The sequence below is a fragment of the Trachurus japonicus genome, chromosome 1 (assembly GCF_045865225.1).
Source record: "Trachurus japonicus isolate A0001 chromosome 1, Traja_1.0".
Classification (NCBI taxonomy): Eukaryota; Metazoa; Chordata; class Actinopteri; order Carangiformes; family Carangidae; genus Trachurus; species Trachurus japonicus.
In genome coordinates this window covers 36,395,606-36,408,380 of record NC_140907.1, presented here as the reverse complement: position 1 = coordinate 36,408,380, position 12,775 = coordinate 36,395,606, and the positions used below count along the sequence as shown (strand labels likewise).

General features: G+C 42.0%; 2 protein-coding genes across 2 annotated transcripts; one reads left to right on the top strand and one right to left on the bottom strand.

Moving 5' to 3' along the window:
• On the top strand, positions 1 to 2,499 carry LOC146992458 (general transcription factor II-I repeat domain-containing protein 2B-like). Its single transcript, XM_085786319.1, has 2 exons — positions 1 to 1,817; positions 1,953 to 2,499. The coding sequence occupies exons 1-2, from the start codon at positions 1 to 3 to the stop codon at positions 1,957 to 1,959; spliced, it is 1,824 nt and encodes a 607-aa protein (XP_085642445.1). The 3' UTR covers positions 1,960 to 2,499.
• Positions 2,500 to 11,757: 9,258 nt separating this feature from the next.
• LOC146992457 (E3 ubiquitin-protein ligase TRIM21-like) lies at positions 11,758 to 12,573 on the bottom strand. Its single transcript, XM_085786924.1, has one exon. The coding sequence runs from the start codon at positions 12,411 to 12,413 to the stop codon at positions 11,826 to 11,828; it is 588 nt and encodes a 195-aa protein (XP_085643050.1). The 5' UTR covers positions 12,414 to 12,573; the 3' UTR covers positions 11,758 to 11,825.
• Between the last annotated feature and the right edge of the window lie 202 nt (positions 12,574 to 12,775).

The following is a 12,775-nucleotide window of genomic DNA, read 5'->3' as shown; positions in this document are numbered from 1 at the left end:
ATGTCCCGGAAGCGAAAAGTTGATGCAGACGGAAGACTGTTTCAAGAAAGATGGGAAGGCGAGTACTTGTTTGTGCTCCAAGGAGAAAAACCGGTATGTCTTTTGTGTTATGAGGCGGTGTCGGTTGTCAAGGAGTACAATCTGCGTAGGCATTTTGACACCAAACACGGCGCTAAGTACGGCAAAGCTAGCCTTCAAGAAAAGCAACAAATTGCCGAAGAATTAAAAGGCAAACTGCGGTCGCAGCAGAGTGTGTTCACGAAATCCACAGCCAAAAACAATGCGGCAGTGAAAGCTAGCTTTATTGTGGCTGAAGAAATCGCCCACGCTTCCAAGTCTTTTTCAGAAGGAGCGTTTTTGAAGCAGTGCATGCTGAAGGTCTGTGAGCAGGTGTGTCCCGACCAGTTACAGACTTTTAAAAATGTCAGTTTATCAAGAAACACCATCGCGGACCGAATTGAGGAACTAGCAGAAAATCTTGCAACACAGCTGGCCGAGGAGACACGCAGCTACACAGCTTTTTCATTAGCTGTTGATGAAAGCACAGATAACAGGGATACAGCACAGTTATCAATTTTTATTAGAGGCGTGAAGTCGGATCTCTCTGTCACTGAGGAGCTGTTGGATGTAGCTGCACTGCATGGGACCACGACGGGACAGGACATTTTTGATGCGGTGGAGAAGTCCGTAAGTAAAAATGCATTGCCCTGGGAAAACTTGGTGGGATTAACTACAGACGGTGCACCGGCAATGTGTGGAGGAAAAGTGGGCTTGGTTGGACTAATGAAGGGGAAAATGCAAAAAATGAACTGCCACACGCCTCTGATAACATATCATTGCATTATCCATCAAGAAGCTTTGTGTGGGAAGGTGCTGGGGATGGATGGCATAGTGACCACAGTCATGAAAACAGTGAACTTCATTCGGGCGCGAGGCCTCAATCACCGTCAGTTCCAGCTGTTTTTGCAGGAGATGGGCTCGGAGCACGGGGATGTGCCATACCATACAGAAGTGCGGTGGCTGAGTAGGAGCAAAGTCCTCAAGCGATTTTTTGAGCTCAGGGAAGACATTGCTCTTTTTATGCAGAGTAAAGGAAAACCCTTGTCTGAACTGACAGATCCAAAGTGGCTGTGTGACTTTGCTGTGTTGTGTGACATAACAGAGCATCTCGCCCAACTGAATCAGAAGCTGCAGGGACGCAAACAAGTCATCACGCAGATGTCCGACACGATCACGGCTTTCCAGCGTAAACTGGACCTATGGATGTGCCAAGTGAAACAGGACAATCTTGCCCACTTTCCCGTTTGTCAGAGCATGTCAGCCTCATTTCCCGAGACTTTTTCATGCACTCAGTTGGCTACCAAACTGAGCCGGTTACAGACTGAGTTTGATCGGCGCTTCTCTGACTTCAGAGTACAGCAGTCTGGCTTTGACATCTTTGCCAGTCCTTTTACCACTGACATCTGCACTGCACCCCAACACCTTCAGATGGAGTTAATTGAGCTTCAAAGCAACAGTGGCCTGAGAGCAAAGTTCCAGGATGCTGCAATCCAGGACTTTTACCGTCTGCTGCCCCCTGATTTGATGCCACAGCTTCGACGTCATGCTGCCCGTGTTCTGTCCATGTTTGGGAGCACCTATCTGTGCGAGCAGATGTTTTCCATAATGAATCTGAACAAAAACAAGCACAGATCACGCCTCACTGATGACAACCTCCATGCTGTTCTACGGATTGCCACAGCACAGGACCTAAAACCAGACATTGACACACTGGTAAAGGGAAAACGGTGTCAGACATCTAGTCAGAAAACACACAGGTAAGCATTTAAAAAAAAAAAAGAAACTTAATTAGAATATAATAAAATGTAATTCAACAAAGAAGAAGAATAGTTATACTCTGTGTGCAATTTAATGATTGTGCTTGCATTTTGTTTTGTGTTTGTTATTTTCAGAACATGATCAATGGATGGTAGAGAGGGGATCCACTTGGTGTGTTCAAGGACAGGCAGCATCTCCTCTTCAAAAACCTAAAAACTTGACCAATATAGTTGTCAACTGAGTCAACCTTTATTTTGTTATTTTTAGTTGATTACATATTATTTATGTGTAGCTGCCATTGCAATTATTTAGTGTTTGCAGGTTTTATGTGTGTATGCAGACAAATTATTGTAATCAAACTATCAGTTGGATGCAAGGCTGTGTTCAGCCTTTTTTTTTTAAATGCTACTGTACATCTGTCATACATGTTCTTAGCAGCTCACAATTGTTGATTTAACAGTAATTAATCCCATTTTAACGGGTTACGTTATTTATTATGTTATTTTTTTTTATTCACTTGGATAGTTTGATCCATGATTGATGGAGTTATGTGGATTTCATAAGCTAACAAAAGGATTTATGTTGTAACAGAGCAACAAGCAAACATTTTTTTCTATGCAACTGTAATGTGCAAGAACTGATATAACTTGAATAAGTAATAAATTCAGAGTTATTTAACATTAAGGAGTAGTTACATTTACTTTACATTACATTCAGTTACATGTAGTTACATTTTTAAGTTACATCTGGCCCTTTGAGGACAGCCATTATGCTGATGTGGCCCTCGGTGAAAATGAGTTTGACACCCCTGATCTAAACCATCTAAGTCACGGTATCATGTTGTATTTTTTGCATTGTGGGAAATTTAACCGAAACTACACATGTGAAGCCGGATCTGTTCCTCTCTTTGTCGACCCTTCATCCACCCCCATCTAGCAAATTATTTGGTGAGTAGCAGTTTTATTTCATTTGTAAATTGGTACAAAGTAAATTGGCAGTGTTTTCAGTTTGTTTTCATCAGCCTATTGCAAATGTGCATGTCATGACAGAATGATTCGGTAGCTAGCTAAACTTTCACAGATGATAGATGAAGTGAATTCATGAAGCATTCATATAATGCCTTAATGGTGTAACACACCACAACATAAGAGGTCTGTTCATTCTGAGGTATTCCAGATTTTAAATTTTAGCTCAGAAATGTAGTGCTTTAGTACTTTTTCTAGTCAGTATAAGACCACTGTTGTTGCTGTTGTTGTTACCATGTTTGCCATTAATTAATGAATCTATGGGGGCTCATGATCCATAAGATGTTTGCTGAGTTCTTTGAGCGTCATTTACGGTACAGTTTTTGACATATTTCTTTGACATTACACATAGGCCTACTGAAGACTATTTGCTGCTGCGCTACTGATCACAGTAAGTATTTGTGAGTTGTTGTTCATATTGCACGGTGCTTCCTGTTTGTTGAATCATGGTCAAGTTTGCAATAATCTTTTCTTTGTCAGGTATATGCACCTCAGTTGCCTATGTGGGGTACATGAAAAGTCACAGCAATATTAGACCTGTAGTGTTGTCTGCCTGATTGCAAATTGCAAAAATGTGCAGGTGAAAGCAGTGAGCACATCTTAATTTACCAGGGCAATTCTTGGTCAAGTTTCAGGTAAACAACAGGAAACTTCAGCGCTGGATGGTCAGCATCGAGGGCCATGTCGTATGTGAGGGAATCCAACCCACCTTATTTTCCACCTTCTATCTTCAATCAGGAAGATGCCTCCTGTGCCCTTGAATTCACCCAAACGTCAGGTATTTTCACTATAACATGTGTTTTTTTCATCTTTTCAATAGCATGCTATTCTAAATTAACATTTGCTGCTTTTTATTGTGTTGTTAATGAATATGTGCAATGATTTTCCCACTGTCTGATGAGACACTATTAATTGCAGGTGCTTCATAAACCCTGAGAGGCACCAAAGGCTGGATGGGGCACCAGCACCACAAGCAAAAGGATGACAGCAGTCAAACCACATGTACTGTATCCACATGCTGAAAGACTCATGGAATTTCAGCAGGACTTCATTTAGGTGAGATTATTCAATCCCATAACACACACAGACCATCTTGTCTCATTGCTTTAATTCTTTCTCCCTCTCAATCTCACCCTCTTTCTCTCTCCTTTACAGAGTTGAAAGTCCCTTGCTGTTATTCTTGCCAAGTTATTTGTGTCTGTTTCTGAACATACAACTGTTTGAATGTTTCATTCTGGCATATTTTTGACTGTCTGAGGTCAGGACTTTGGATATTTTTTTCTGGACTTGTGGCTTTTCTTTGATTTTTATGTTCATAGACCACATTACAATAGCAGATTACAAGAGGATACAAAGGGCAGACACATCTGAGAGCTTTGTAAATTTATGACTTATCTATTGCTCAATTGTCTGTAACGTCTTTTTTTAAAGAAGGTGTCTGAATGTGGTCTGAATGTGGAGATTCTAAATTCATGTTGAAATAAAAGTCAAAGTGTATTAAGAAGCTGTGCTTTTTTAGGGCCCGAGCGGCGACTGCAAGTCGCCCAGCGAAGCCCTATTGAAATCGCGCTGTTTATTATTATTATTATTATTTATTATTATTCTTGCCTACTCGAAATCGCATTTTTGGGGACGTTCCCATGCTCCAAAATGCATGTAACTTTGCACACATGTCCAGACGGCCCAAAAATTTCATAATTTGGGGGCGTCGCCCATGGTCGACACAGAATGGCGGAATAGCGCCCCCTACAAAGTCAAAAATGCCCATAGGGAATTTTGCTATCTAACTTTGTCCTATGCTCACAAAATTCGGTACACATATGTATTATACCCAGATATGCAAAAAAGCCTCTTGACCTCATGACCTCAACCCAACAGGAAGTCGGCCATTTTGGTTTTGATTTTTCCCGCCTAAAACGAACTCCTCCCACAGCGTTCGCCCGATCAAGTTCAAATTAGGTACGCAACATCGTCAGACCTAGCTGAGCTTATCTTGTGCGCTGTGAGTCCGTAGGTCAAAGGGCGTGGCTGCCAGCGCTCAATACACTATGGCGTGCTCGCCATGTACATACGAGTGGCTCTCACGCCCACATACTTCATCCAATCAACTTCAAACTTGCTGAACATGATGATGGCTCCGCCCTGAACGTCCCGATATATTAACTTCCCACGTAACTCATGTTGCCCCCTAGTGGAAACAGGAAGTGCCATTTTTTGCATCAACATTGTCCGATTTCCACGAAACTTCACATGTGTGATGGGGGACTGACCCTGAACACACCTGCATGCATCCCATTACTGCCCCCTGGTGGACGAACCTTTAACTGCTCATAACTCCCTCATGCTTTGTCCGATTCACTCCAAACTTCACATGTGTGATGAGGGACTGACCCTGAACACACCTGCACGCATCCCATTACTGCCCCCTGGTGGACGAACATTTAACTGCTCATAACTCCCTCATGCTTTGTCCGATTCACTCCAAACTTCACATGAGTGATGAGGGGCGGCCCCTGAACGCACCAGACCACATGCGGTGACTGCCCCCTGGTGGATGAACGAAAAATTGCATTTTTGGCCTCCTTCCAGGTTTTTTCTCCATTTCTGCTCCGCGCCACGGCCCCGGCGTGCCTCAGGCCCCGCGGTGGCATGGGCGAGCGAGGGCCCGCCATCGCCGCTTGCGGCTTTAATTCATATTGCAATTACATGCTGCTCTGTTTCTATTTTGTTGTAGTTTGTAGATTTTGTGAAGACTGATAATGTATTTTTAAACAAATCAGTTAACTGTAAAGTATTGTTAAAGTAATCTTAAAAAACAGTACACAGTGTAATTTTCAAATACAGTACAAAACTGTAGTTTTTAGTAACAGTAACAAATATGTAATTTTACAGTAGCATAATGGTAACCCAGCTGCCAGTTGTTTACTGTTTTTATAATAAAAAAACAGTCCCATACTGTTTTCTTCATTAACAGTAAAAAGCTGTAAATTTCCATGACAGTAAAAAACTGTAAATTTTACAGTATCATAATGGTAACCCAGCTGCCAGTTCTTTACTGTTATTTTACAGGAAAATTCTTAACAGTGTACCTTTAAGTTTCATAAAGAACGGGAGGGGCCTAATTCAAAAACCTGCCTGGTCACATGACTACGCCAGCGTAACGGCAAAGATAACCGGTCTTTGGTAACGGACGGTGCGTCTACGGGGCTCTACAACTGGCGGGACGAGCGCAGGCATGGCAGCAAACGGTACCTGACCAGGATGCAGGCTTACTCCAAGCGGAATGGTTAGTATGTAAAAATAACTACTGTAGCCTAGTTATCTCTGTGGGAACTTGGATATAACTTGTTTGCATAGCTTTTTTCTGTGTAATGTTACTGTTTGAACGTGTGTATAGGACAACAGGTTTCCACGCAATTTGCAAGTAAAGTCAACTAATTCGGGTTAAGAGTGTAGCTACGTTATAGCTTACTAACTTAGCTAGCTGGGCTAAGTGATGGACCGCAGGGATCTGGAGGAGGAGAGTGGAGGAGAGGCAAAGGAGAGTTTTGTATTGGCATTTGATTGATGGATGACGGATCCTAATATCATTGGCTGGTGAATCATGAGCAACGTGATGCATAATTTGCACGCCTGCATTACAGATGTTACTGGTTCAAAATTGCGGACTTCACGCGTGGTCCACGCGAGACGCCACAAGACTCAGGCATTTTTTTTCTTTGGCGAGACAAGAGGTTTTAATGAAAAGCCTCAATGTGCCAAAACAACCACCAGGTGGCATCTGTGAGAACGGAGGACGACAGGCGGATGACTCAGTGATCTGTGCAGTAATCCACAGCTTAAACTCTAGGCTATTAAACTAGAACTAACTACTGTATACCCTGCCTAAATCACAGAAACTATTGTAGGCCTACGGAAAGTAAAATGTTAGGTGCGGTAGTTTTTTGTGATCAAAAGTTGTATTGTGTGTTTCATGCAATAATAATATGACCTAACAACAGATGAATTCGTACATAAACTGGTCCTAAACTATGCAATGTCATAGTTTTGAAGTTTAGAGGCAAAACAGGTTGAAGTGTCAGTAGTCGCTGCAGGGACGATTGATACAGCTGTTTCAAATGTCCCTCACGCCACCGTGCGTAGTGATTGTGGTCACATAGCGCGATCAATATCTGTATATAAATCACCAAATTAATAGCCTAACTGTTTTGCAATGAACAACAACCGATTTGAATGAACAACATGTATTTTTAATAAACACCACATATTTTTAATGTTCGTGTTTATGACATGAATCAACAGATATTCAGCAAAGTGAGGGGAAAATGCCGAGGGTAAAATGACAATATGTTCAACTGTGTCTCCATAAACATGACTTAGGACAGGGAAATAAGTAAATGAAATGAAAATGCAGTCATCCAACAACTCGTACAGAAGAAGAAAGGCGAGTTTAATCGAAATGCGGATCTTGACAATTACGCACGGGACAAAAATATTTATTTGACCTATTTATATTGTGAGAAATTATGTGACATTTTGGCAATAACGAGTACACTAGTATGAAAATCGCTACAGTTGAACTGGTCTGGTTTTTAGCTGCTCAATCTCATTGTTTCAAAGAAAAGGGATTGATTTTTATAACGAAATGAAACGAAAACAATATTATATTGATACATTGTTGTAAAAAAAATCCAAAAGAAACGAAAATGAACTAAAGAAAATAACTTTCACACACACATTAAAACAGTGCGATTGGTTGAAAGCTGATAATTAGCCATGTGCTTATAAGCTGATTGGCCGAAACCAAGAACAAAGCCGCGTGAATGGCCAATCGCCATGTGTTAACGGCCGACATGTAAATCAGCTGTTTCGATGGGCGTTATATGAATAGAGATGTTAATGTGTCTCACAAGGTACTTTGCACAAGAAAAACAGCCAGCTGGAAGAATGTGTTGCCTAAATCTTTTACTGTGTGGGAGATCTCCACCAACGTAGCCGGGGAGAAAGCAAGTGGGACCGTTCTGCCCAGTCTCTGAGCAGCGCACGTTTCACAGATAAGCTTCATAACGGGAGTAGCCTAATGTCAGTAGTTTCTGTTTAAAACATGCTGTTTCAACCGCCCCTCCTCTGTGTCTCAAACGACCCGCATAGGTGGGACGTTTGAGACAAATAACAACATACGTTTAAAGTTATAAAACAGCGCGATCATCCAACATATGTGTTAAATTATAGCCTATGTGACTAAGAGAATAGACATGTGAGTTGTTGATCACATGATAAAAATGTTTGTTTACATAACGTCAAGGGCAGAGTCAAGGCAGCAGATAAATCACAACACATCAACACGTCCGTGAGTGCAGCGCACCTCATTTTCTCCTGTGAAGAAGAAGAGAAAAAAAAAACCCATGGTCCGACCTGACCCAGTTATTTAATGTTTAGGTTTATTTAGAAGAAGTCTGATTATGACTGCTGCTCTGGATCAGATTATTTGCTCATAATTCGGGTTATTTTCAAACAGTGGCCAAACAACAGATCAATTAATTATTATAGACTATATTTTCCATTTTTGCTAAGCGGTTTGTTCTGAATTAAATAAAAGCCTGTCCCATACAGCCGCGTGTGTTACGCCGTGTTTTGTTGATGCTATCATCTTTGCCTTGCGCAGATGATCCTTCATAATTAAAAATAAAAAGTCCAGGCCGGCTGCATGGCTGACGGTGTCACCACTCTCATTATCACTGGCTGTGTTGTCTGTCAAAAAATGGATGAATGAAACCTATCGACTTTGTATCGGCCGCGTCTTCTATCGAGGGAAAGTTATTTATCCTATGTTTTATCGCCCAGCCCCAAAGTGACACAGACCCGTTCATTCACAGGAAATCATCCAGCTGCACTCTCAAACAAGGTGCGGAGTGAGAAATCTGCGGCACTACTGCACAGTACTGTAGTTGGCTCATTTTACATGCCAGGTGATGAACCGGACTACAGCGGCGAGAGATTTATGACGTTACGTACAGTAATTCAATAATCAATATTAACTAGGGCGAGTATGGTGTCTGCTTATTTCCAGCATGTCACTGTCTGTTTACAAAATCACCATCTAGCTTATTCCTAAAGTTTGTGAAGTGTGTGTGGAGCGGTCAAGCGGACCTGCTGACAGATGTGCAGCTGACAGCCATGACATCACCAAACCTGAGCCACCAGCTGATCCTCCCTCGCGCACGTACTGAGGACGGGACAAAGTCTCCTGGATATTATTTTTTCTTTTCCTTTATTCATTTCTAACTGGCTCATTTTGCCAGTAAAAACCATAACTTGTGAGAAAAAGAAGAGACGCAGAAAACAACAAAATGGAAACATTGTAATAACTCCTGTGGCCACAGCTGGCCCGAGTGGTCTATAACAGCTGTCTTTATGAAGCGAGCACAGTCACGGACTGAGACAAAGTTATTTAGCTACATAAAGTCCAAACGTCTGTCTAAGCAGACGTTGACCTTAAGCATTGTTCCTATTATTAAAACATGAATGACAAGAATAAGAGGTGAAAAGTAGCCGCTGCAGACTGATGCGCCACAGACCTGAGTGCTCATACTGTAAACTGTTACTTCGGCTTTTACAAAGGCTGATTTTCTGCTTGATCCATGATGATTAATTTACCTACAGAAAAACTAAATGCATGGTAAAAGTAACATTACTAATATTTTAGAGATCTCAAATTCACAAATTATGTTTTCTATTATTAAAATTCTGATTAAAAATTGGGTCAGGTCGGACCACGGGCTTCTTTTATTTTTTTATTTTTGCCGTGGTCCAGCTGAGAGACTGCTCGTGAGTCCGGCTGCATCAGGTCCAGGCTTCAACACCTGGATCGGACCGGGTCGGGTCGTTGAGAACCTAGCAGTTTATAGAAACTGCTCAAACGGGCTTTAAGAGGTGTATTCACAACATTTTATTTACTTAAACCTGCAGCCAGACCAGCACAGGAGACCGGAGTATAGGGCTTTCTTTTTTTTCTCTTCTTTTTTTTGAGAAGTTACGGTAGGCATGACGGTCTGGGAGATGCTGGCGGAGGGGGATTACGCATGCATTGTGCTGGTATTACGCATCACGACCGGACACTACAAATGACTATTGCACCGACAGTGAGTGTGTAAATCTATGCCCCGTAACAACCCAACCTCCATGGCCCCCCCACCTCTAAAATGAATCCGGCGCCGCTGGTCTACTGTAGCTGCCGTCGTTACATTTTGTCATTGAAAAACTAGGCTACTATATTATTTACTGTCTGCAGCTAGTTCTCCTTTCATCCTCTTGTATTCTGTATCATGAACAGCGCCACTCCTAATCGCGGCTACATTGTGTGACTGTCAGCATTGTCCCCAAAACGTCTGAGCAGTATTTAGTACGGTGCTGCCACCTAGAGGAAAACAGTTGTGGTGAAAAGACACGCGTTCACACGATCCTGCATTGCAGGAGAAACCCCGCAATTTTGAACCAGTAACATCTGTATCCCACTGCAACTATCTCACTTTCACCCCGGATTTGCTCAAAAATAGAATTTTGCACAAAGTTTGGGCTACATCGTCTGATAGATGAGTGATTACACGACCCACAGTGGGCTCATTTTTCTTTTCTGAACACCTTTAATTCTCAGAAGTTTAGATATTAGAAATTTAATAAAACTCTTAGTCATTATCACTGAGCTGTATTTAGTGGAAAAGTCAGAGTGTATTGGACTGTGCTGAGAAAAATAAGCTGCAGATTTAAAACTGTAATTAAAGGTGTACCGAAATGGCCGTTTGTTCTGTTTGTCGCGCCAAGTTGTCACGAGCTGCAACACGATTTTACCCGAGTGAGGAAAACGAATTTGATTGGTCGTTATCGAGCGGGCGGGATATTCAAAGCTTGGGGCGAGCCCGAGCTCCGTTTGTGTGCGCGTGTCTCAGACGTTTGAATGACGGATGACGGATCCAATATCAGTGGCTGGTGAATCGTGTACAGGCTGTCGTATAATCCGTGCGCCTGCATTATCCAATGCAAAAAAAAAAAAATACACACTTTCATCCCGGATTTACTCAAAAATAGAATTTTGCATAAAGTTTGGCCTACACCGTCTGATAGATGAGTTATTACACTAATTTTATGACCCAGAGTGGGCTTAAATTCAGTTTTCTTTTCTGTACACCTTTAATGTTGTGTGTTGTTATGTTTTACTCAAGCGACCATGACCACATCCACTTAAGAAACAGGAAGTGTTACCATACAGTTGGAAGCATCTTTGATATGGAGTATCTTTGTTTCCAGGTATCCACGTCCTTGGCTCCAGTTCTTCTTCAGCTGTTTGGAGCAGGATGTCTACTGTAGACCTGGAGGACTCACATTTTTCATGATACTCCCACACAGGAAGTGGACAACAGGACGACATTTCATCATAAGAAGATTGACAACAATCAAAGTGTGAGTATGACAGCTATGGTACCAAGAGAAGTGAACTTTATTGATTTAGTAAAGAACTTTTATTATTTTTATCCATCACATATTTATAACGATACAACAGATGATGCATTGTTATGAATAAAACACAATGATCCTGATATGTTTCTATATTAATGTACTGAACAGGAACAGAGACCATGTAGAGAAGGTACATTTTTACAGATCACATGATTTTCTAAAAAGAATACAAACACAGCATCAATCAGTTTTTGTATTTATGTCTTTTTGTGTAAAAACATAGAAGACAATTTTTACATAATAATCAGACACAATAGAAACAACAAAATCTGACACAGGTGCGTCTCATTGATAGTGACGAACAGCTTAATGAAAACTTCTTAAACTCATTATTCCCTTTGAAAGGACTCCAAGTAAAAACAAATTGTTGTCAGTGATAAGGCACTTTGATTGACTGGACAGATTAATCAAACAAACTCAAAAACCAACTAAGTCCTGCAAAGAATGAGATGTTTTGATCTGCACACTTTAATTGACAGGACAGATGATCAGAGGGTCAGAGTTTTTACCTCCATCATTAAGACAAGGGCTGAAGTATGGGTGTAGTTTGTCAGTGAAGCAGCAGCCAGTGAAGGAGTAGATGAGAGCTGCAGCATCTACGTCATAAAAGGAGACCAGACCCTCCTCATAATCCACAAACACCCCCACCTTCTCAGGACCAGACCTCAACCTAAGAGGGGCATCAGGACCAGCAGCAGCTTTGTACTCATTTCCATTAGTCAACAGTATGGTCCAGTAACTATTCTGAGGACTCAGTGTAATTGCTCCCTTCCTGTCAATCGACTCTCTGGCCACTCCCACATCCCACTTAGTTTTTCCTTTAACCTGAACCTCAAAGTAAAATCTGCCTGAAGAGAAACTCTGTTTTCCTAAAACACAGACACATGTATCAAATCTCTCTGGGTTGTCTGGGAGTTTCTTCCTCACATCACTATCATGAACTTGTTTTCCATCATCAGACAGGATGAGATGAGGATGTGCTGTATCAGGATCCAGAGTCACATCCATTGAAAACTGCTGGACCCTCTTCATCTCAGCCTCCATCATCTTCTCCATCTTTCCAGGGAGCGTCTCCTCCAGCTGAGACACAGCTCTCACCACAGTCCCCTCATATGATGGTGGATGGACTCTGACCTGTGTCCAGTCCTTGGTGGGTGGAGCAGCTTTCAGGGATGGGAAGCTTTGGAGGAGGTGGAGGTGGTCTTCAGAGAGTGAGAGCTGCTTCACCTCAGTGCTTCTCTTCTCCAGCTCAGAGATTTCCTGTTCCAGCTCTGTGATGAAGTCTTCAGCCTGTTTCTCGAAGCTTTTCTGTTTCTCTTCGATCTCCTTGATGAGCTGCTTCAGGCCTCTGTCAACAGACTCCTTCAGAGCAGTGAAGACCTCAACACCTTCTGCTTTCTCTCTGTCTGCAGCAGCTT